Source organism: Triticum dicoccoides, chromosome 5A, assembly GCF_002162155.2.
Source record: "Triticum dicoccoides isolate Atlit2015 ecotype Zavitan chromosome 5A, WEW_v2.0, whole genome shotgun sequence".
Lineage (NCBI taxonomy): Eukaryota > Viridiplantae > Streptophyta > Magnoliopsida > Poales > Poaceae > Triticum > Triticum dicoccoides.
The window spans coordinates 6,562,535-6,587,217 of record NC_041388.1 but is presented as its reverse complement, the minus strand read 5'-3'; the positions used below and the strand labels follow the sequence as shown (position 1 = coordinate 6,587,217).

Sequence of the window (24,683 nt, the reverse complement as noted above, 5' to 3'; positions counted from 1 at the left end):
CTCCTTGGCGAGCGAGCGCTGCGACGCTCGATTCCCATGCGGGAATTGTTGGAACCGTGGGCCCCTTTTTCTTTCCTAATAAATCTCCCCCTAATCTAACCGTGGGGTCTTTCCTCAAATAAATCTCTCTTTCTTCCCCTGAGATCTCCCTCCAATCTCTCTCTCTCTCCTCCCTCTAATCTCTCTCCCCCCCTGATTTTAAGGCGGTGGGTGGGTGCATGCATCCTGCTTTTGTTTCATGGGCCTTACTTATGTTTACGGTTTGCATGCAAATTAAAAAAAGGAAATAAAGGAAAAGGAAACAACACATGGAACCGCTTCAATCTGGAACACAAGGCTGGTCGGAAAGCGAGCGCTCCGACGCGCGAGCGCTAATTAGCAACGCCCACATGCATGTTTGGTTGGGCATTCCTCACGACCCAAACCGTGTATCTATGACATTTGCTGATAATTAATAAAGTTTGGCGAGTTCTCAAAAAAAAAACCCGAGGCGTCCGATTAACTGAACCATGCATATCTCGTGGATTTTCCATCTTTTCTCTCCGTTAATTCCTTGTTCTTCTTTTTCAGAAGTGTGGCGGCGGGAAGTGTGAGAGTACAGGTCGTGAGATCAAATCCCTCCACAGGCTATTATTTTTTATTCGGAAGCCGATGGATCGCCGGCCCACTGCAAATTCTGGCCCATGAGGCATGTTTCTCTGTTGACACACTGCAGACTAATAAATCGGATATGTACGTTAATTTTAGTACCACCTCGTTAGCTGCTTCTTGGATAAAATCATCTAAGCGGGACGAAACTAAGAATATCACCTTGCTTTATTAGTAGGTATAGAGGTATAGATATAGATATAGATATAGAGTATAGATATAGATATAGATATAGATTAGATATTAGGTATAGGCATAGGTAAAGATAAAGATAAAGGATTAAGTCCTACCAGTTTTCGCTCAATATTGTTTTCAAGTCCTACCAGTACTCTTTTTTCAATTTTCTGAAGAAAAAAAACAAACTTTTAACTTTTTCACTAAAATAAAAAAATAAGTGGTACTACTACTTATAAATTGTAAATTGATCTAAACGCCTACCAATAAAAGAACTTGTAAATGTTTGTCAAACGAAGAAATCATTTAATTAACAGGTTTTCTCAACAACAACAAAACCTTAATCAACAGGTAGGGTCAGGAGGGGGGACCTTTGATCTACCCATGTACAGTGTGGCGGCGCTGAACGCGACATGGAAAATCGCTAAGAAGAAGACGAAGATGTGTAGTTGATGCATGGCATTTGCTGGTATCAGCGGCACCATACCCTGCATTTTTTGCATTGCAAATAAAGAAACGCCATTAATTGCTGCAGTTGGTTTATACTCAAATGAGTAATGAGTAATCTCACTATGTGGGAGTAGCGCAGGTCAGGTAGACCCGAAAGACGGCGACGACCATCACCATGCAAGTTGCAGGGTAGCATTGTCCCGGCAGCTCCTCGAGGGATGCAGATCATGGACATATAGTCCCCAGCAAGTGTTAGAATCAACGACATAAAACCCACGGTCATGAGCTCACTTTTCACCCTGTCGAGGGCGTCAAGCAGGGCCTTATTCTGCCGCTTGCCTACAGCCTTGTTCGGTTACACCCCTTCACAAGAGGATTGGAGGGGATTTGAGAAGGTTTTGACTTGTAGGGGATTAAATCCATTTCAATCCCTGCCAAACCCCCTCCAAATCCCTCCCAGCCGAACACAGCCTACAGGGGCGAACGCAAGTACAGGGTTGTGGGGGCAAATGCCCCCACTCGAATTTTTGGCCCTCTCATACTGGGCCTCTACTCTAGAGCTTTGCCCCCTCTCAGCCCGCTGTCTTTGCCCCCACTTGTTTGTTTTTTCTGGTTCTCCTTCGAAAGCCCATACTCTCAGAGACAACCAGCCCACCTAGGCAATGGCCTTGTCACATACGAACATCCATCAACCATCACGCATGTATACACGAACGTATTACTTTGCACGAAGCGGCGTCTTTGACAGTTTCGTGAATCACACGAACTAAGACCTGAGCCCTACCCCTCAAAAAAAAAAAAAAAGACCTGAGCCCTAGCTAAATGAAACTCGCCGCCTGCCGCCCAGACAAAACGCGATGCGCCCTTCCAAGCGCATCTCCCTTCTCCGGCAATCGCCTTGGATCTGCGTTGTGCAGGCTGGCCGGCCGGCCGGCTTGCGGATCTATGGCCCTTGCAATTTGTATCTGGGACGCTGTTTCTGCGCGATCGAGGTAAGTCCTAGGGCATGTTCATCTTTTCTAGATTCAGTTCAAATTTATAAATTGTTGTCTTTTTCGATTTCCATGTTAGTAATTGAATGAGTTTTATTTAGGATATATACTCTGTACAGCATACCAATTGATAATCAGGTTGATTGATTCTAGCATCATGGAATATTTTTTTACAAAATAAGTTTGAGTATGCGAGAGTGGAATAAATCTATAGGGACTATCTGCCTTCATGTATGATATTTTATTTAATGCCTCAACTTTGTGATTGGCAAGGGAGCTAATGGAGGTTTCTCTTAGGTTCCTCCGAATCCATCTAAAAGTAAGAGAATATACAGATTTCAATCGCAATCATCATAACAAATTAGGAGATAGTACTTTGCATGGGGAACTTATGAGCCTCATGCATCCAAATTTCAACCTAGAATGATTGAAAAAACCTCCCCCATCCATTGAGATTGTTCTCGCTCTGAAGTTCAGGAATATTGCTTTACGTAAGAAGATGTGAGTGATGATTCTTTTCTGAGTCATAGCCTCATTTGCTTTGCAGAAGTGAAATCTTGGATACCATCCCTAATGAATGATAGTTAAAGCTTCCATGGAAAAAATTGTTGTGCGATGAAATGGAGGGGAGGTAATGGGCTTAAATGTATTTATTTATTCATGTTTAAATTCTACCTTTTTGCCTGTGAATTCTCCCTTGTTTTGAACATGTACCTTTTCTCTTACGGATTGAAGGCTAGAAATTTTGTTCAAGAAGATTAGGAACAACATATTGCTATTTTTCAAGTCACTGTGTCTTAAATGGTTAGTTTACTTTGACTTTGCAACAAACTTGTCGTAGTTATGTGTGTGCAGAAATTATATTGTAAGGAAATATATATTTTTGCTTATTATTCTTAGTCACTATACATGCTTGTGTGGTTGTGTGGTTACTTTTTAAACTGATCTAACCATTAGTTTGTACACATCTCTCCGTAAAACAAAGTTCACTACACATCTTTGCCCCCTCTCAGTTTTCATCCTGGATCCGCCCCTGCTTGCCTAGCCACTAAATCAGCAACAAACAAGCGAACAATTAATCGCCAATAAGTAAATAGGCAATGAATTGCTTAATACTAGTACATCATATTTAGTTTTCTTTTTTCTTTTTCTTTTTGTTTTTTGAAAGTAGGATGACAGGACTAAAATTAGTACTACTCTCTCTCTCTCTCTCTCTCTCTCTCTATTCCCACATGTGTAAGGTGTGTTTGATTGTTTTCACTATATAAAATAAAAAAAACGGCAACAGAGATAAAGTGCGCTCGTGGCTGTTGGTGCTGCGTGCGCCATGAATGCTTATCAGTCTGAGCCTATCACAAATGTTTAGTAATGTTTAGTAATGTTTGCTGCACTGCCTTTTGATGTTCTTAAACATTCACAAATGTCATATGGTGCTTTTTTCTTCTGTGAGAATAGTATCTTCGACAATGAATCTAGTGAAAAATAAGTTCCTAGGTCCATCACTGCATCATATTTAGTAATGTTTGCTGCACTGCCTTTTGATGTTCTTAAACGTTCACAAATGTCATATGATGCTTTTTTCTTCTGTTAAAATAGTACATTCGACAATGAATCTAGTGAAAAATAAGTTCCTAGGTCCATCACTGCATCATATTTAGTAATGTTTGCTGCACTGTCTTTTGATATTCTTAAACATTCACAAATGTCATATGATGCTTTTTTCTTCTGTTAAAATAGTATTTTCGACAATGCATCTAGTGAACAATAAACTCCTAGGTCCATCACTACATCCACCTCGTCCTTTCCCTCAATTCCCTCCTGCTTTCCAGTATTCGCTGGTTATTCATCACCCGTTGATCCCAATTCGAGTATTTTCCCTGCAGCACGATGGCCGAAGAGGACGTTGACTGGACATAGGTGTTTGATCGGGGCGCACACGACCGAATATCATCTGATCCAGCAATCTACACGCGGCAAGCACCCAATGGAGATCTCCGGTGGAGCCTTCCATGACTCTTCAATGGCCAGATCAATGAGGAACGACATCAAACAGAACACCGTCTTGGCGCTAGAAGAACCCTAGGACCAGCACGGGAGGGGAACAGATCTGGGTCAGGAAGTCTAGATCCGCCGCCAACCAGCAACCATGGTCGGCCCCCACGCTGCCCTCGCAGCCGTGGTGGCACAGCCGCCGCCGGATCCCACGGGTCCGTCGCCCCAGCGCTCCATCTCCGCCGTCATGCCGGGCGCCCATGGGCGCCACCATGCCTTGGCCAGCGGCCCCCACACGAGAGTGGGAGGAGAGCCCGGCGTCCGCTGTTCGCCGGGCGAGCTTTGCTCACTTGCCTCCTCCGGCAGCAGCGGGGAAGGGGGATCGGGGGCGGTGGCGGCGGCTAGGGTTCGCCCGAGCCGCCCCCCTGAGGTGACGCGAGCGAAGGGTGAGAAGTTGTCCCTCACTTAGGTTTTCAAACTCAGAGTCTATATATCTAATATCGAGAGTTTCTAAAAGGCCGATTTAGGATAAAATGATAGTCAGATCATCTCAATTTTCTGCCACTGCCACATAAGCAGAACTCCAGTACTACCAACCAAAAAGCATCCCAGTGCTCTCTTTCAAAAATCCCTCTCTGGTAGCCACCCCTTCATAAATTTAAACTTGTTCTGCAGGAGTTTGCATTTGGATTAGACTTTTTTTTTGCGGGCTCATTTGAATTAGACTTGGTCTCCGGCCAGGTAACTCGTCCCATCTCGAGTCGATAGGTAATACCAAATACGGAGTAGTTTCCAATAGTTTGAGGGGTTGTTTGAGAATTGAGATGTCTCCGGCTACTTCTCCTGTTCCGTAACAATAATTACCCTGCCCGCCGCCACGCTTCTCGCGACGCCGTTCGCCGGGTTTTCGCCTTGTTTAGAGCTTGGGCTCTCCTTTAGATCTCTTCCTGTGTGTTTGTGCTACCTAGCCGCCGTGAGCATAAATCCCAATGGCCACCGAGACTTTGGTCGGCGACGTGGACTTCGAGGGAGACGTCATCACCACCACCGTCACGTCCTCCGGCGCCGCAAGTGGAGAGCTAACTTTCACGTACCCTTATCCATGACTAGTTTTTTGGTGATATTTTAGTCCTTTATATCCCTCTTTATGAACTCCTCTCTTGCCATGTTTATTCTACCTTGATCTCTCTTGGCATTATCAACCCATTTTAAGCAGCCGTTATGCATTGGCGCATGCGTTAAAAAAAGGAAACCGATAAACCCACAAACAAAAAAGCAAAATACTTAACCAGACCTAAAAAAAAGAAAGAAACAAAGAAAACCAAATATAATGAAGAAAGAAAGTAAAACTGAGAGAAAAACATTCAAAAAACAAAGAAAACCAAAGTAAAAAAATAAGGAACAAAAGATTAAAAAACATGAAAAAAAATAAAAATGCAAAAAGGAAGCAAAGAATGAAAAATTGACGAAAACCGGACCGATCGAACGTACGGCAATGGTACGAGTCGCAGCAACTACTGCGCTAAATGGGCTAACCCACTATTGTGTTAAACATAGGCGATTCCTATTCGAACGCGGTACGGGCGACACATAGCTGTCGCATGGTCAAAGCAACGAAACGTTGTGTAGACATACAAATTGGCCAGTCCACTCGGGTGGAAGACCTTCGCTTACATGGGTGATAGCTCTTTACGGAAAACTCTATTTGCCGCATCCTATTTAGCGTTGAAGGCGTCCCTTCCTTCGGCACCGACAATTAGCGAACACAGAAGCACCTATGGCAACATAGTGTCCCAATCAAGATTTCTCACATCACCAGTTTAAGGAACCTTTTAAGGTTCCCTTCGGATTTTTTAGGCTGGTCTCCCTGTTTTCTCAAAATACAATTGTCATGATGATTTTAATTTTTGAACATAAAAATCACAAACAATTCTCAAACATATGGACATTTTTCAATTTCATGATTTGTTTTTCAAATCCATGTATACATTTTCAAATTTATGAATATTTCTCAAATCCATGAACTATTTTAAAATTTGTGAACTTTGAAAACACAATGAACTTTTTATGAACCTGTGAAATTACCAAAATACATGAACTTTTTATAATTTCATGAACATATTTTCAAATAATCAAAAATGTCCATGTGTACAAGAAAAACGTTTGGTTTGTGCCCTAAAAATGTACATTATATATTAAGAAAAATATAAATTTTTTTATAAAAAACAAAGCTGACTAAACCAAAAAAATAACAAACAAAAAAGCAAAACACTGAAGAAAACACAGAAACAAATAAAACCAAATATAATGAGAAAAGTAGGAAATCCATTTAGGAAACAAAGAAAACCAAAGTAAAATTGAAGAAAAACAGAAAAGAAATATCAAGAAAACGAAAATATAACACAACAAAAAAACGGAAAACATTTTTTTATATTTTTTATATTTCCATCCCCACCAAAAACAGAAACTTGCTGCCAAGACCCTAACATTTTGCATTCAACACCCTAAAACTTATTTTACCTCACAAACAAGGACAAAATTTCGGCCAGAAATTTCGGCAGCATAACACATGTGGTGGAAATTTGAGAAGTATCGAAACAATGGAACTATATATCACATAGTGTTTGCGAGTAGAAATACAACAACTCGAGTGCTTTGCCTCATCCTATACCATCCATCAATACCACTACCAGGATGGATGATATCCAAGTACCTACCTACCTACCTATCTACTCCAATGCATCCATCCTACCAACACAGCACAACAATTCTTGAAACAACTAATCTCGACGAACAGCAACAAACGGTTCCATCCATCATGTCCTCGGGCTTCACCACCACGACCTCCGTCGGTCCATCCTTATTCGGTCGCACCACAAGATAACAAGAGCCCAACAGCAACTGGGCGACGCCAACAAAGCTTTCGACGCATCATTGCACAGGCACCTGCACACCAGTCCGGTCCGGTAAACATTAGTACCTACCGGTTTGCAACATATATGATATTATAGCATCGACAGGACAACATCAGCAGCAGATGTCATATTACCCAGCAAGCTACATTTTACTAGATGACAGTCGCACAACCAGACCACAACCTGTACGTACCAGTTGAGTTTAGTTTAGCTCCTTCCTTAAATCAGTAAGTAAATTTTCCTATATATTCAGGCAAGACATGTATATACTACGTTGGTAGTGGCAGCATACATCAATCATCCTTTCACTGTGGAGATTTAGTTGGGGGCTGATTGATTAATCCAGTCTAGCTCTTCTAGCTGGAGTGCATGCAGCACAACACCCAACTACAGCAGCAAAAGAGAAGCTCACAGGAACATAACATGCCAAGTAACTTACTCCCTCCGTTCGGAATTATTTGTCTTGGATATGGATGTATCTAGAACTAAAATACATATAGATACATCCATTTCTGCGACAAGTAATTCCGAACGGAGGGAGTACTTGATAAGGACAAGTCTGTTTACCAATAATGCTAGAACAAGGCCCTTTGTAAAACTAAAACATACTAGAAATGAGGCCTTCCGTAGCCAGAGACAAACGAGACAGTGAACAACAAGCATCCCTTTCACGGGAGAAAACTGAGGCCCTTGTACTGACAAAATAAAGCATAGATTGCACTCCAGTAGTGAACTGCTAAACACTAAAGATACGACAAACAAGCCACATTGAAATCAATGTGAAGTGGTAGCCCGTTACATAAGCAGATTTATTTTTGATCAAAATTGCTTTTCACACAAGCACTTGCAAGAAAGGGAAGGAAGGAGAGGAGGACATACCTCCGCTGGGACCTTGTCTACGACATGCAGCTCGTCGGGAAGGGGTCGGAGATGCTGCTGTTGTAAACTTCCGGTCTTCTATGGGAGGCCGAGGCACCACGTCGAAGGCCAGCAAGAGGGTGCATGTATAGGCCTGAATCCTGGCGACAAACACAAACAAGAGGAATCACATGACATAGGCATAAAGGAAGGGCAGTATCTATCTAGTTGAGATGCCGCTGCCAGCTAAGAAGCAGTCAAGCTATACAAAATGCAAGTAAATTATCTGCAGAAATAGCCATTCTTAAAACAGTGAGGATCTCCCCTAAAAAACTGTGAAAATTACTCTTGTGGCCAATGTTAGCAAACTACTCTAGAATCTAACAAGGACATCATGAATTCGTTATATGCAACATCACGGCACACAAAGAGAAGCAATTCGTAATTTCAAAACATAGTTGAATATCAGAGCAGCACTTTTGGCACTCAAACTGGCATATGTCTTTGTGTAGGCCTAGGGTGCACCAACTTGTAATCTCACAATTGAACAAAACAGCAACGTTCCATCTCAAGAAGCGGAGCCTAAGACCATATCAAGTGTCAAACAAAACAAAAAGCTAAAAAGAAAAGCAAGCAGCTCCAGTGGTCGATAGCAACAGCAAGAACGCACCATCTATCTAAACATATGAACCAACAAAATCAAAAGAATCAGCAGAAAAGCAATCTATCTTCTCTAGAGAATGAAACGGTCAACCATGGCCTCGAAAAATAGATCCCAGTCACCGGGCAAAAAATTTTAACAAGCCGTGCGTACATTGGCTCCCAGCTGCCTTCCACTCCCCACCCCTCCCTATTCCACTACACCCATAAACCGCGACCCGAGCCGCCAAACACACACAGATTCATTTCATTTCATTGCTATCAAATTCATTATTGTCCAGATTTTATCATAAATCTGTTAGTTGATAACACGAAATAAAGGTATATATGATCCATCTATGCATGGCATAAGTGACGAGCATAACAATGGTGGTACAACAGGTGAATTTTTCGTTTCCCGACCTATACAATCAATACCAGTACCGAGATGGATGATTTCTTAAGAGATACTACGACTCCGATCTCATTTTCCTACGAAAGCGTTCACAATTCAGAAAAGAACAAGACAAACTAACTTACTTGACGGCGACAATGCTCCATCCATCATCATGGCCTCGGGCTTCACCATGACGACGTTCATCTGTCCTTCTTCACTCACACCACAAGCTAAGGAGAGCCAGACAGCATCACTTGAATACAAAACACCAACCCATCAATCAGGCCCGAGTCGGGAACACCACCAGAACATTCAGCAGCAACCCAAAATGCACAAGCTCAGTTTTACACCATCCATCCATCTTCTTGCCCTCCGCAAGAACAGTCTCCCCCTACCTGGGCAGAGAGAGAAAGAAAGTGAGATTATTATACCAGCCCATCCAAAACTTCCCTATGTGTCACAATAAAAGAAAACAATGAGACCTTTGTCTACACTCCCAAAGTCGGCCATAAAAACATAAATAGGAGAGCGCCTAGTCCAAAAGCAACAACAGAAACACTGGCTGATTCAGCAAAATAATCAACGACATTGAGCTAGGGAACAAGAACTAGAGGATGCAACCTGAAGACTAAGGCATCGACTACAAAATAAACTTTCGCATACTATAGCGAGCAGAAAGCCGATTCGCCACTTGATGCATCTCAGCAAACAGAAAAATACTGGCGACACTAAGTCCCATTCTACATGGATTATCATTGGTGACACTCAATGACAAGAGGATAAAAATGACCTAAACATGGGCACTCCATTTGAACCAGGGCACCATCATAGCGTTTCAGTCTAAAATCATCATTTCACTATTGGTAGTGGCAGCATACATCAATCATCCTTTCACTGTTGAGAATTAGTTGGGGGCTGATTAATTAATCCAGTCTAGCTCTTCTAGCTAGATGGACAAGGAAAAACTGGGTGCACGCAACACAGCACTACCCAACTACAGCAGAAAAGAGAAACTCACCGGAACATAACATGCCAAGCAACTTACTTGATAAGCACAAGTCTGTTTCCCAATAATTGCTAGGACAGGATCCTTTCGTAAACCAAAAACATACTACAAATGAGGCCTTCCATAGCCAGAGACAAACGAGACAGTGAACAACCAGCAGGTGGGAGATAAACTGACATGATATGGAACACTAATGATACAACAAACAAGCCATGTTGAAATCAATGTGAAGTGGCAGTCCGTTAAATAAGCAGATTTATTTTTGATCAAAATTGCTTTTCACACAAGCAATTGACAGGAAAGGGAAGGAAGGGGAGGAGAAAATACCTTGACTGGGACCTCGTCTACGACCTGCAGCTCGTCAGGAAGGGGTCAAAGATGCTGCTCCTACTGCAAACTTCCGGTCTTTCGTCGGAGGCCGACGCACCACAGCAAAGGCCAGTAAGAGGGTGCAAGTATAGACTTGAATCCTGGGAACAAACACAAACAAGAGGAATCAGGAAGGTGCGACGCAGGTTGTAGTTGAGGCAAAGGTACGAACTGGACCATGCCAAAACTCACAAATCAGAGCACAACATCCAGCATCCATACACAGAAGAGAAGAGGCATGATAAAATTGTCACAAAATCTATCAAAGATGTGAAGCGAGAGCACTAAAACTTCAGACTGGAGAAAACAACACATACTATTGAAACTCAATAGTTTCAGCGGCAGCCAAAAGCTTATCCAAGGTTTACATAACGTCAAAGAAATAGCCGCGAAATAACCTGGAGGTACTCCAAAACAGTACATATAGTTTGAGCTATCACAATGTTGACCAAACTAAAATTTGAAAGCAAAAACTATGTTCTGGACTATCAAAACTTTGACGTCATTGTGTACATGAAGTAGCAACGCAATGGCTGAGGGTAGCATTGCCAGCGTAAGTATGAAACTGCCAGGAACAAGTACTTCGACCAGTATTGCTCCACTCAAGCCTAGAGAACCCCGTTTGGAAAATGTATAGATGGCATATAATCAAGCAGGACGTATATGTGTGTGTAACGAGACAAAACATAATGCTCTGACAAATAAATTTACCTAAAAATACTGGATCCACACAAGTTCACATCATCGGAATCACCAAGACAATGGGATGAAACTGCAATTAAGACGTGAAAAATAGATTGATTGGGGTGGGTACAGGATCATAGGAACACATGGTCTTGAAAGAAGAAGGCCAGCATGTCTCTGGGCCAGAATAAATTATAATGAAACAGTGAGTGTCTTCAACAAACAAAAAAAAGCGACTGCACCTACACAATTGTACTCTTCTTCTAGAACCAGTGATGCTGCCACCAAGGGAGCAAGAGTTCCTAACATGGTTGTATTGAATGAGTTACTACAGGTTGAACAAATCAAATTGATTTCTAGAACTATGTAAGGTTGTGTTGCATCAAATTCACTTTCACATGCCACCAAAGTAGATTCCAAGCAAGTAAAAACACATATAAAAAAGAGACAAGGTCACCTCATCTGGACGGTTTGGGTTTGCAGCAATCTATGGCAAGCATTTGGCAGCTTCAGTTTAGCCTTCGCTAGCTGCTCTTGCCAGCGAATTATTGACACCATTCACATTAGCTCTAGCCTATCAAATGTACATGCAGAAGACAATATAAACATAGTCTCTCCATACAAATAGAAGATCATAGCTGATACAAGCAACCATAGCATAAGTAGTTAATCATACACAGAGCCTATCTTGCAAAAGAAGATGAAACTAGAAAAGATGAAACCAGGAACAACCAAGCAAAAACATGAAACCAGAATAATTTACCTTCAGATTCAGACTCCAAAAGCAAAACATTCTCGGGGCAAATAAACACAAAAAACAAGAATCCAGTGAAACCAGAAGTACTGTTCAGTGGTGATCAGATTCTATGGGTGTATAGGAGTCATTCATGGGGATCTCCGGTAAGTACGAGGAATGTTTCATAATCACTGCACCACCAAAGGGCAAATCAGAAGTACCATAAGAACGCAAATGATAGAAGCACAGAGATTAAACTAGAATTTGGCGCGTGTGTAACACAAGATCCATGTAGACGGATTTGTGCTCTAAGAAATATCTGAATACAAAAACACCAGAAATAAGCTCATTCTTCTTGTAACATTCCGTCTTTGATCTATCATGTTCAGTCAGGTTAAAAGATTCATCGGTTTGGAAGCAAACATTCTATGCCTAGTTTACACATGTATATTAAGACCACCTTACTCGGTAGCGACCTAATCCAACATATTCAGACCCATCTAACGATATTTGGAGTGAGAATCGTGATATAAACTCCTAGGCCTGAGATGGAGCTAATACTTCTCCGTTGCAAAAAGGGCGTGACATCACAGAGACACCTCAGACACAAATTACCCATAAAACTTGTGTCTCATCTGCGTCAACAATGCTCCTCCTAGAAAGAGCAGCGGGAACAAGAAAAACAATAGATTTCGAAAGAAACTACATCATGAAAAGAATGATTTCTGGTACCAACTTACAAAGAAAAACTGCGACATTTTCAACAAGAAATAGCTAAAAACAAACCCGTTACTTTCTCATAACGAAAAAGGGATGATGATCAGGTTCAATTCAGTACTGTGGCCATCATGTTGGCAAATCAAACCAATGTGGGAATTAATCATTTATCATCTCGCCTCCACCGATTAAATTAGGAAATGAAGAGATGAAATTACTCTACATTGAACAAGGCAAGCCAAGCAAAAACAGTTTGGCTTTTTCATGGAAAGAGGATGATCGGATTCGGTTCAGTAAACGTCTCATTCTTGGACAATTAATCTAAAATCCAAATCTTTTTTTTAAAGAAAGATACCAAGAGCGCAAAAGAAATAAATGATGCAAGATGGATGAGATCTCCAAGGTGAAAAAAGTGACATCACAGAAATGCCTCAGGCGCAAATTACCCATAAACTCATGTCTCCTCACCTGCGTCAAGAGAGCCTATTTCAACAACAACAAAAATTGAAATTCTCCGATATGAGAGAACAAAACTCGGTAGATCATATGATTAGGTAGAGCTAATACGTGATTCCATGGACATCATATGGTCCATCAACGAAATAATTCAATCCTCATTTCACCCAAAAAGAAACAAATTAGGGAAAAATCACATAGGAAGAGAATATTATCAAGGATGCATCATATCTCCAAGGTGAAAAGAGTGACATCACAGGGACGCCTCAGATGCAAATTACCCATAAAACTTGTGTCTCGTCATCTGCAAAAACAATGCTCCTCCAAGAAATAGCAGCAAGAACAAGAAAAAGAAAAAAAACTAGAAATACCAAGAGAAACTACAACCAGAAGAAAGGAATAACAGGCATGCAAAGAATGACAAGTCTTGCAGCACAGCAAAGGTTTTCGTTGAGGCTCGCTACTAAGCTCATTTCTAAATTCAAAGATACAACCTTTATGGTTTATTTTTAGATTATTACACTGAAATAATTTCTTTCAGTATCAACCCAGGGACTATGATCAGATTTGGTTCAAAATTCAGACCATCAAGCATGCTAATAAAACCAGTAGAGAAACTAATCATTCATTATCTATCTGGCTATTAACTTAGAAAATAACCATCTATAGAATAAATGAAATTACTCTACCAAAAACATCGGATTTAGGAAACACACATTGGTTTTCTTTTTTGCGGAAAAGAGGATGATCAGATTCGGTTCAGTATTTGAGGCCATCATATCGGCCAATCAAACCAATAGGGAAATTAATCTCATTCATCATCTCATCTCTCACCAATTAAACGAAAAATTATTATTATTTAATAGAAATTACTAGGAGGGAAAAAATAAAACAGTGAGGGCACCGACATCAGATCTCCAAGGTGAAAAGAGTGGGACATCACATAAATGCCTTAGAAGCAAATTACCCATAAAAACACGTGTCTCCTCATCCGTGTCAGCTACGCCCATTTCAACCAAAAAACTATCAAATTCAATTAGAAAACAAGGTTTCTAATTTCAAATATCATACATTGCTAGTTAGTTTTACAACAGCACTAAAATAATTTTTGGTACCATCCTGGAACAAAAAACACCATATCTTTGAAGCTGGAAAAGCTTAAAAGAAATTCATTTCTTTTCATATCAAACCATAGAGGATGATCAGATTCGGTTCAGTATTTAGGCCATCATGTTACCAATCAAACCAGTAGGTAAATTAATCATTCATTATCTCATCTCCGTTTATTGAACTATGAAATAAGTCTACTGAACAAACGAAATTGCTTTACAAATAACATGGTTAAGGAACATGATGAGGGCAAGCAGAAACACATTGTTTTTCGGGTAAACAAGAAGATGATCATATTCGGTTCAGTATTGAGGCCATCATATCGCCCAATCAAACCAATAGGGAAATTAATCCCATTCGTCATCTCATCTCTCACCACTTAAAACCCATTTTTTTTAAAAAGATAAGCACCAAGAACACAAAAAACGCGTGTCGGGGATGCATCACATCTCCAAGGTCAAAAACAGTGTGGCATCACACAACTGCCTCAAGACGTAAATTACCCATATACTTGTGTCTCCTCATCTGCATCGACAACACTCTTTCAACAACAAAAATAAAGAAACTGACAACAAATTAAATAAGAAAAATTAGACAAATTGCAAAGTTTTCTTTTATTCAAGACACAAAATAAAAACCAGTATGGGATATGATCAGATAGAGCTAATGCATGATTCATTGGACATCATATCATCCATCAATAATGTAATTATATCCTCATCTCACTAGCCAGTGCAACTACATATAACAGGAACATACTTCATCACACGTGAGAGACATAAGTGTTCATCATACACAAACAAACAGGGAGAAAAATTCTTCATTTTCCTTAACCAAAAGATGCTGATGCGTATTCATAGAAATTGAACATCGGAAAGGGACGCGTGCTCCAGTTTTAGTCAAAGTTTAACCATGATCACTTATTCATGGTAATGATAAAATATTAGAGCAAGCAGCAGCACTAACACATCAGCATATATACTTAGGCTTTCATCCTAGACAATTTCATCATTATACAAGGTACATATGACAAGATTAGATGAACAGAGGAGTGGAAACACCACGATCAAGTACAGTACCTAGTCTGTTCTTAGACAACTCTACATAGACTGGGGCAAGCAAAGAGAAGAAATATGTTGCTTTTAGACTCGGGAATTCATTCAGTTTGATTTGCAAGCAGTTCAAACAAGCAGGACAGCATGGAGTCCACGGCTTAGATTGTTGAGGTGCGCTTATGTTACTGCCAGCATACCTACACAAGATTCCTCTTGGCATCAGGTCTCCTCTTTCTCCGCATATTTGCCAACTCCTGGGATGTCCCAAAATGCGACTATCAGGCCATTACTGTCAACAGCTCAACAAATAATGGTGCAACAAGAAACATGAGTCGCAATGAAGAAAAACCTGTTCTGAATTCTGATTCAAATGTGAAGAGGTTCCAATTGACTGATGAAGCATGAGGTCTTGCGCGCTTCCGTTTGGTTCTGAGGTACCTACAAGCATCCATAACATTGTATACCACACATGAATGGTCCTGTCAAAGTGGGAGATGAATGAATGAACTTGCTAACACATGTAAACACAAACCTGGAACATCTGCTGGTAACATCACTGGCACCAAAACACCATTTCCAAATGCCCCTCTGAAATTATAAATAGGCAAGAGTTAACTTTACAGCACGTGTTTTGAGAAATAATGTAGTCAGGAACTATGCATGATGCAGATGAATACGGGCAAGTGTCGAGTAGTACAGGCTATGGTTTCTAATGTTGATGTAAGAAAAGCCACCCGAGTATGCCGAAGATCTGTTTTTCTTGTGGTCGTGGTGCTTGCACAATGTGGCATTTTAGCCGATAAAGTCAACCATGTTTTAGACACAAAAGATTGAGGCCGAAGCACGAACCACAAGTGGCGCCACACAAACATGGACAAGTCATCCGTGTTTGTCACATGCATACATGGCTAGAGTACTTTGCAGATGGATATGAGCTAGCTAGGATAGGACCTCTCCTCTCTGAACTGAAGAAAGAAAGTTTCAGTTTAAAGAAAGTTTCAGTTTACATGTACGCCATGTGCAGTAAGCAAATTGGATTTCACCCAACCAGAGCATAGCATGAGAATGAGAGGGAGCAGAGAGATACCTCCCATGGCACTACGGTCATACAACACAGGTACAGGAAAAAGTACACCAAAGATTCAGTTAAGCCACACATTGCCACTCAGGACTAAGAACTACTCCCCCCGTGCTGAATTAATTGACTCAAATTTGTCTACATACCGATGTATCATCTAAGTCAGCTAATTTGTGACGGAGGTTGTAGATTGCAAGAATTTGATGCCATTTTGAGTGAACAATCCCAAGTGAGTGCTCTAAACAGAGCACCAAAATTCATCACAGATTCATTCGTCACCTGACTTAAGCATCTTACATAATCTCACAGCCCACCTCACTTGGGTCGTCTCTGTTGCACATCTGCTCGTGGCATCAAAGCGCCATTTTGAAATGCCTCTCTGAAATTATAAATAAGCAAGAGTTAACTTGACGGCACGTGTTTACAGAAATGATGTACTCGGGAACTATGCATCATACAGATGAATTGGGCAAGTGCTGAGTAGTTACGGGCTACGGAGCCTCTAATGTTGATTAAGAAAAGTACACACTAGAGCAGAGCGGCAAAAGAGAGGGCAAAATCAATAACCATTATTATATATACCAGAATCATCACGAGAAGCACAACGTTATATATACTGTTTCCCACTGAGGACAGAGAACCTGTTCGTACATGTAGTAGCCGCGCGTGCACACACATAGAGTGGTTAATATTTTAGATTTTTCATAAGAATGAAGAAAAGCTAAACTTTCAGTGCGTGCATGTCATGGTATGGGTAAAGTAATTTTCAGGTACGTGTGTGCACTTTGAGATTTCTGAAGAAGGAAAGTTTCAGTTTTCTGCAGTTTTTATTCTTCACGGCTCAGTTGTCCACTCTTCTCTGAGGAAGGAACAGAAGTTTCAGTTTTCTCCTCTCTGTATAAGTTGCAGTAAGCTTGCAAATTGGTTGGGCATAGACAACCAGAGAGAGCATGAGAGCGGAGAGAGAGACCTTCCATGGCGTTGGAGCAGCGCCAACCCAGGAAGAAGCAGACCCATCAGAAAAGAAGCGGTAGCCTTCCCTTCCTTGTAGGTGGTGCCCCTGACATGCGAGCATCAGGGAGTGAGGGAGGGGAGTGGCCGAGTCAAAAACTAGCAGAAGGAAGGGGAGTAGAAGAGGGACCTTGCATCTTGTGGTGTCGGAGTTCCCATGCAATTTCCAAATGCCTCTCTGAAATTATGAATAAGCAAGAGTTAACTTGACAGCAAGTGTTTTCAGAAAAGTTGTACTCAGGAAGTATGCATCATGCAGATGAATATGGCCAAGTGCCAACTAGTACGGGCTATGGAGCCTCTAATGTTGATGTAAGAAAAGCCATCCTAATGTTGCTAACACTCGAGCGCATGCATTTACAGCGCCCAACTAGACCAAAGTGGCAAAAGAGAGAAACAAGCTTGAGTGAAAAATCCACTAACTATTATATATACCGGAATCATCACGAGAAGCACAAGATTGTATATACTGTTTCCCCCTAAGGACTAAGAACTTGTTCATTTTTCCAACCGGGCTCTCACCCCTTTCCATTAATTTTTCAATCAACGAAAATACAGCAGTTTTTGTAGCCAAATATGTCTAGCAGTACAACCACCACACCTAACATAACGAAGCAAAACGCCCAGAGCGCAGATGAAACCGAAAGGGGAGAGCGAGTTGGCGCATCGTCAGGAAACCCACCGCAAGATGATTCTGGAACGAACCATCCGCCATGGGACGAAAACCTGACGACACAAACATCCACAGCTCAACTATGAACCCAAAAAGTCCCAGGATAATTCAAGCTGGAACATTACTGTAACTAAACGGAGAATAACTAGGAGACAAAAGACCCAGCGGGCATCCACCCCCAGTGGGAGATGACTAAGCAAAAGACGCAGAACTTCATCATCCAATCTGGATCCCCTCATTGTCTCCTAAGAGGAGCCTGCCTCGAGGAAACGATCTGTCCGCCAGAGCAGCAGCCGCATGCGCTAGCCTCTTCACTCCGGCCTGAAGCTTCTCCCTATCTTCTCCCTTAAGCAGACCTGCCCAGTACAACAAAAACGAACAGGCAGTGAAGACAGCCTCTAAAGGCGAACGAACAGTATGATTATCAAAGGTAACTTTATTGCGGAGTATTCAAATCCCCCAGCATATCGCAACAATAATCATCATATAAAAATGATTTCCGCCTGGAAAGAACTTATAGAGCCAAGCGAAACTTTGCCAAAGCGAGCGGGGGCAACATGACGCCCCAGCCATCATGCCCAGCACCCCCCAAACTGAACGGGCAAGCGAGCATGTGAAAAACAGATGATTCGCTGTTTCCATATTAGTGCAAAAGGAGCACATGGGATTCCCAGGCCAGTTCCTCGCACGCATATTGTCACGAGTAAGAACTGCATTCTGGAACAACTGCCAAAGAAAGATCTTAATTTTCAGAGGAATAGGTGCTTTCCACACCATCTTATAATTAGGGCCTGATAGATCTTTTTCCAACCATTCATATAATGATTTAGTATTAAATTTCCCTTTGTTGCCCCAGGCCCACATAACTTTATCTGGGGAGGTGCTCAACGAGAGTTTTCTAGCTTCCGTAACCATCCAGTACCACTGTTCTCCCAACACCCCAACCAATCTACGCCTAAAGCCAAGGACATAATTGTTTGCCACCCAGGATGCAACAGTGCAATCCTGCTCCTGGCATATACCAAACAAATCAGGAAAGTGATTCTTTAACACAATATTCTCGATCCACTGGTCATGCCAGACTCTAGCAAGGTTTCCACTCTCGATCACAATTTTTCTACCCGCCATATATGAGTCCTTTCATAATCGCTTTCCAACAGGGAGAATCTGAAAAGCGACTCTGTACGTTAGCCACAGTTTTGTTCCTGAGGTAGCGAGCTTTGACTATACGTTGCCAAAGCCCATCTCTCGTATCTAATTTCCACCACCACTTAGCTAATAAAGCAACATTTTGCTTATGGAGATCTTTAATACCTAGCCCTCCTATTTTTTTCGATCGGCAAACTCTTGACCATTTAACCATATGGTAACCACGTTTCTTATTTTTTCTCCTCCAAAAGAAACGTCTACGATGTTTATCAAGCTTCTCAATGAAAGTCCTATTGAAAAGGAACATTGACATGAGGAAGGAGGGAATTCCATCCAAACTAGATCCTAACAGCGTCAATCTGGCTCCAGAAGATGCCGCATAAGCTACCCAGGCATCAAGCTTTTTGATAATTTTCCCATCAAGGAAGTCCAGATCCGCATTCCTGAGAGCAGAATATGTAACGGGGACTCCCAGATATTTCATAGGCAGAGTGCCCGCTTGACAACCAAACATGTCAGCATAAACTAAGTCAGTATCATTATCTCCCCCGATACTGAAAATCTCACTTTTTTCAAAGTTAATCTTAAGCCCTGACATAAGTTCAAAAAGATATAGCAAGAGTTTGATATTAACAGCTTTGCCAATATCATGCTCAAAACAAAGAACCGTGTCATCTGCATACTGCAGGATACTAACACCATTATCAATAAGATCAGCAGCTAATCCTTTAATGAGACCATTCTTTTGAGCAGCGAGAACCATTTTGGTCAAGCAATCAGCCGCAATATTGAACAAGAAAGGAGAGTGAGGATCCCCCTGCCTCACCCCCTTGGCACTTTGGATGTATGGTCCCACCTCGTCGTTAATCTTGACACTAATCGTGCCATCTTTTAGGATTTGAGAGACCCATCCACACCACTTAGAGTTAAATCCATGCTTCTTATGACAATCAAGCAAGAACTCCCAATTGACTTTATCGTAAGCTTTCTCGAAGTCAAGTTTAAGGACCACTCCACACTGTTTTTTGACATGGGTATAGTGCAGAATTTCGTGGAGGGATAGGATTCCATCCACTATGTGTCTCCCCTTAATAAAAGCATTTTGCTGGATACTAAACAGTTTATGCGCATATTTGCTAGCCCTAATATCCATAACTTTGGTGAGCAGTTTGTAAGGGCAACGGAGAAGACAAATAGGTCTATACTGCCGAATACTTTTAGCATCTGACGACTTAGGCAACAAAGTAATGATGCCATAGTTAAGTCTTCGAACATCTAGCTTGCCTGCATGAAACCAATCGAACAAGCATAGGAGATCACTGGCCACCACCTCCCAGCAGTGTTGATAAAATTCAGCAGGAATATCGTCTGGACCAGGGGCACGGTTAGATTTCATGTCGAACAGAGCATTTTTTATTTCCTCCAACGAGAAAGGACGGGTCAAGTCCTCATTGTCCGCTGGAGTAATCAACTCGTCCTGAGACCACAAAGAGGCATCAATCTGACACATGTTGCCAGGAGCCGGACCAAACAGGGTTTTATAATACTCAGTGGCATGGGCAAGTAAATTTTTAGTACCTTCAATAAGAGTGGACCCACACTCCAGGGAAATCATGGAATTTTTTCTACGACGACCATTCGCCACTTTATGAAAAAAATCAGTGTTGTTGTCCCCTTTCAATAACCACCTCTCATTAGAGAGTTGATGCCAGTGGAGCTCTTCTTCCACATACATATTATTCAGCTCAACTAGAATATCCAACTTCCTAGTATAAGCGTCCCCACATAAACCATCAGTTTCTTCCAGTTTTTCAAGCTCCTGCAAATCAAGCTTAATAATGTTCTTCCTAATCTTGTTATGACCAAACAAATTGGAGCCCCAGCCCTTAAAGAATTTCTTAATTCTCTTAAGCTTAATATTCAAGGAATCGATGGGGTTTAAAGTATACACTGGCTTAGTCCAAATCTCAGCAACCAGAGGGAGAAAGTCTGGATTACTGAGCCAGGCGTTATCAAACTTAAAGCATCTGCTACCCGGCGATCTAGATGAGGCATTCCCACCATCAACCAACAAAGGATTGTGGTCTGATATTTCTTTTGTCAACTTATAAACAGAAGCGAGAGGATATAAATCTTCCCAGTCAGGAGACATGAGAACTCTATCAAGTTTTTCTGGAGTCGGGTTTTTTTGTTTATTGGACCAGGTGTAACAACCACCAGTCATATAGATCTCTCTCAACCCAAGCAAGTGTATAACGGAGTTGAACACATCCAAGAAATGGGACATAGATGTTTTTTTGTTTTTTTCCCCACAATGTCTAATGATATTAAAATCTCCCCCAACTAGATACGGAATGTTTGTACTGTGACACATAGATGACAGTTCCGCAATGAATTCAGGCTTCTGTTCATCATGTGCCGCACCATAAACAATCATCAAAGCCCAGCTACAGTTCCTGCTCTTATCGAACAGGGTCAACTATAGGATGTATTTACCACATTTGGTCATAAGGATATCAAACTTATCCTTGCTAATACCACACAGGATGCCACCTGATTTCCCCCTAGAGGGATTCCACTCCCAACGAAATTTATGATTCGGATCAATCTGTCTGAAAAATGCAGGATTATAGACCTTCTTCATAGTCTCTTGAAGACCAATGAAATCTAAAGCATTGACATTGATCATGTCAATTAGGCAGGTGGACATACCTTTTTTTCCCACTCCTCTACAATTCCAAAAAACCCCTTTCATTTGTATCTTTCAGGTTTTCCTCTCGCTCTGGTAGGTCTGCCAGGATCCATAGCAGCCCTACCCATCTCGTTATTGTGCTGACTTCTAGTCACGGGTCTACTGGACTTGTTAGGGGATATAACTATCACCGTTTTCCTGCGATGATTTTTCTTTCTTTTGTTTTTAGACTGAACCAGGATAAATGGTTCGTCCATATTTCCACTATCATCATCCCATGTTAAAGAGAGGGGCACATCATTACCCAATCCATCATTGACAGTTATTTTCTGTGAATTAGCATCAATTTTTTCATGCAACGAATTTCTAGAGATTTCTAATTCACGCAGGATATCAACAGTAACAAAGTCATCATCGGGGATTTGCACTCCCATCAGAGCAGCACGCAATATAATAGCAGAATCAGATAAGGCAGAGAATTGATTTTTTGACTCGGATATATCCATACCTTCCAAATTACGTTTCCTCATTCTGTTTGCCGCCACATTCTCCACCCTCTCCAGCTTCTGCTTCTGTCTGTGTGAAACTTTCTTTTCACCACTCATGCAGTCATGGATTGGTGATCCAGAAGGAGATTCAACTGTATAAACACTACAGTTTTCTCCCCCTTCCACAGTTCCCTCCTCAAGAGGTACAATATGTGGAAGAGAAGGCCAAACCACATAATCTGACAAAGGAGGGAAAGCATTTCCATAAGTACATCCATCACGATACATAAACAAAGGTGAGGGAGGAATAGGAGTAATCATCCCCCAAGCACCTTTATGTATGCTGTTCACATTGCTGTGATATTCATTTCTTTCATCTCTATCCAGATCTTCAGTCATTTTGTCACAGGAACTTTTATCAGATTGAGAGCCACAATAAGATATTTTTTCAGCTGCATGTTCTCTGGCCATCGTCTCAATCAGAAGCTCTGTGGTGTTACCTTCCTCACTATCCTCCTCTTCTTCACTCTCAACTACTGCAGGAAGCCTCTGTATTCCCTTATCATAGTTCTGGGGGGGGGAATTACCAGTCATGGAAGCACTAGTCTCCCCCTGCCCCGTTGAAGAAGCAGGATATGAATCCATCCTTGCTTTCTTGGGGACAGAAGGTGATGCACTGCTGTCCACAGCAGTATAGGCTTGACTTTTCCCAGCACCCATAGTCACAACTTTTTCAACTTCATAAAAGAAATCATATATTTGCTCTCCCAGCACTCCTTCAGCTGAAGGAGGGATTTTCTCAACATCTATGCAGCCAAGAAGAATTCTAGCATACTCTGGTTTATGCACAGTCGATTCATCCACCTCTAATGTAATCCCCACTAGAGCCCCGGCATAAGCCACATGTTCAGTGCACCTTTTCTCTATGGGAATGTTGCGAACCCTAACCCACGCTTTTTCCAGCATGCCTTTAGCTCCAATCGAAGCGGTCCAAGGAGTAATGCATACCACAATATTCCCCTCTTTCAGCGGCAAGCGTTTCCCATAACAGCATGCTCTCTCAACTTCACTAGCATTAGGAAATCGCATCACATATTGAGCAGGGCCAATAGAACGGGCTGTACAACGCCATTTCCTTTTCCCAGGTTTTTTGGCAAATATAGCATTAAATTCCTGCTCAATATCCTTAACAGTAGCATCCCCTTCAACTACAGTAATCACCACATTATTGGGTTTTCCACACTATGCTTAGCTGCACACATATCAGGTATATAAAAGAAACCCTGACCAGGAGATTGAAAACCACACATGAAGGGGGTACACTCCCAAGGCCTCAGAACTTGGCAAAGTTGAGCCATATGACCTAGTTTGTTACACTTATCGCAGCGAATGGTAGGGCAACGAGGAGCGAAATGACCTGGGAGGGAGCAATTGATGCAGAGCTCGGTGTTGCCCTTGGTCGCCACATGCCCAGATGTTGGTGGTGGAGGCGGTTCCTTGGCGCCCGCCATCTTCTCCTTGCTCGCATCACTCATGGCCCGAGCAGCAGCTTCCCATCTGTCCGCAACTTCGCCACCACCAGATCTCGAATCTCCCGACGTCGCCGGTGGCGGATCTGGCCGCTGCCATACCATATGACGAGATTGGTTTGGCGGCGGAGCCTTGCGACCGCCATCGAATCCACCCCGCGCAGTGTTGTCGCGCCATCCGCCAGATCTCCCCCCGCCACGGTCACCCATCACGGTGCGCGGCACGCTCCCTGCCCGCTCAGCTCCAGCAACTTGGGCGAAGGATCGAACGTCGCCGCCGGCCTTGCCCCTCCACCAGCCAAAGGAATCAGGAGGGGATGAATTGGGAATGCAAACCCTAGGACGCTCCCATAGGTGCTTGAAGAGAGGAGCGAGGTGTGCGTCTCGTGTAGTTGGGGTAGGTGGGGAAAGTGAAGCATCTCCCCTCGCCTCCTCCGCACTAGAAGGCTCCACGCCAGATCCGGTGCTGGGTCCCGCCTGGCGGTCAGGTGGCCATGGAGATGTTCCCACGCGTCCTGCCGCCATTAGCGGATGGTTGGTGAGGTGCGGGGCCACCCCGGGCCGGTCCACGCCCGCCTGAATCTTCGTGAGCCCCCCGTGCACCGCGCCATGGACCGTGCACGTCTCCAGAGACCGCGCCTGAATTCTCGCAAAGTGACACGGTAGCGAGACGATGTCGCCGACGTCGATGAACTCCCCCGCCCGGAGAAAACGTGCATCCACCGTGACTCCGCGGTCATCGATCAGAATAATACGGAGAGCATCCCGCCGGAGCACCAGCTCGCCGTCATAGAACGTGAGCGAGCGCAGCTGCAGATTGGCAGCGTACAATACGCGCCATCTCTCGTCAGGTGTGTCGCCCTGT

The 24,683-nt window shown here is 42.5% G+C and overlaps 1 protein-coding gene, 1 long non-coding RNA gene, 8 other non-coding genes and 1 pseudogene across 10 annotated transcripts; all 11 read right to left on the bottom strand.

The window, feature by feature from the left end:
- Nucleotides 1-6,919: 6,919 nt before the first annotated feature.
- LOC119296784 lies at nucleotides 6,920-11,760 on the bottom strand. Its single transcript, XR_005145381.1, has 5 exons — nucleotides 11,582-11,760; nucleotides 10,399-10,541; nucleotides 9,209-9,460; nucleotides 8,051-8,190; nucleotides 6,920-7,202 (listed from the first exon to the last, which is right to left on the bottom strand). It is a non-coding gene; the product is annotated as an uncharacterized LOC119296784 (long non-coding RNA).
- Nucleotides 11,761-11,975: 215 nt separating this feature from the next.
- On the bottom strand, nucleotides 11,976-12,061 carry LOC119304720. The gene has a single exon (XR_005148436.1). It is a non-coding gene; the product is annotated as a small nucleolar RNA snoR8a (small nucleolar RNA).
- Nucleotides 12,062-12,674: 613 nt separating this feature from the next.
- LOC119304681 lies at nucleotides 12,675-12,753 on the bottom strand (annotated as a pseudogene).
- A 206-nt stretch (nucleotides 12,754-12,959) lies between these two features.
- LOC119304668 lies at nucleotides 12,960-13,054 on the bottom strand. The gene has a single exon (XR_005148395.1). It is a non-coding gene; the product is annotated as a small nucleolar RNA Z101 (small nucleolar RNA).
- A 196-nt stretch (nucleotides 13,055-13,250) lies between these two features.
- On the bottom strand, nucleotides 13,251-13,346 carry LOC119304666. Its single transcript, XR_005148394.1, has one exon. It is a non-coding gene; the product is annotated as a small nucleolar RNA Z101 (small nucleolar RNA).
- A 429-nt stretch (nucleotides 13,347-13,775) lies between these two features.
- Nucleotides 13,776-13,862, bottom strand: LOC119304672. Its single transcript, XR_005148399.1, has one exon. It is a non-coding gene; the product is annotated as a small nucleolar RNA Z102/R77 (small nucleolar RNA).
- Nucleotides 13,863-13,934: 72 nt separating this feature from the next.
- LOC119304669 lies at nucleotides 13,935-14,035 on the bottom strand. The gene has a single exon (XR_005148396.1). It is a non-coding gene; the product is annotated as a small nucleolar RNA Z101 (small nucleolar RNA).
- Nucleotides 14,036-14,229: 194 nt separating this feature from the next.
- On the bottom strand, nucleotides 14,230-14,312 carry LOC119304680. The gene has a single exon (XR_005148405.1). It is a non-coding gene; the product is annotated as a small nucleolar RNA Z102/R77 (small nucleolar RNA).
- Nucleotides 14,313-14,428: 116 nt separating this feature from the next.
- On the bottom strand, nucleotides 14,429-14,514 carry LOC119304676. The gene has a single exon (XR_005148403.1). It is a non-coding gene; the product is annotated as a small nucleolar RNA Z102/R77 (small nucleolar RNA).
- Nucleotides 14,515-14,578: 64 nt separating this feature from the next.
- Nucleotides 14,579-14,677, bottom strand: LOC119304670. Its single transcript, XR_005148397.1, has one exon. It is a non-coding gene; the product is annotated as a small nucleolar RNA Z101 (small nucleolar RNA).
- An 870-nt stretch (nucleotides 14,678-15,547) lies between these two features.
- Nucleotides 15,548-23,995, bottom strand: LOC119296783. The gene is made up of 6 exons (XM_037574854.1): nucleotides 22,310-23,995; nucleotides 17,418-18,316; nucleotides 17,247-17,336; nucleotides 16,574-16,655; nucleotides 15,731-15,786; nucleotides 15,548-15,636 (listed from the first exon to the last, which is right to left on the bottom strand). Exons 1-2 carry the CDS (start codon nucleotides 23,376-23,378, stop codon nucleotides 18,177-18,179), a joined length of 1,209 nt encoding a protein of 402 aa, XP_037430751.1. The 5' UTR covers nucleotides 23,379-23,995; the 3' UTR covers nucleotides 15,548-15,636; nucleotides 15,731-15,786; nucleotides 16,574-16,655; nucleotides 17,247-17,336; nucleotides 17,418-18,176.
- Between the last annotated feature and the right edge of the window lie 688 nt (nucleotides 23,996-24,683).

What these genes read in the sequence shown, in the direction of transcription:
- LOC119296783 (XM_037574854.1), bottom strand. Translation starts at nt 23,378, where the DNA reads ATGCGATTTCCTAATGCTAGTGAAGTTGAGAGAGCATGCTGTTATGGG. An exon ending in GAGGAAACGTAATTTGGAAG is followed by an intron (nt 18,317 to 22,309) that starts GTATGGATATAT and finishes TGTACTGGGCAG; the next exon opens with GTCTGCTTAAGGGAGAAGAT.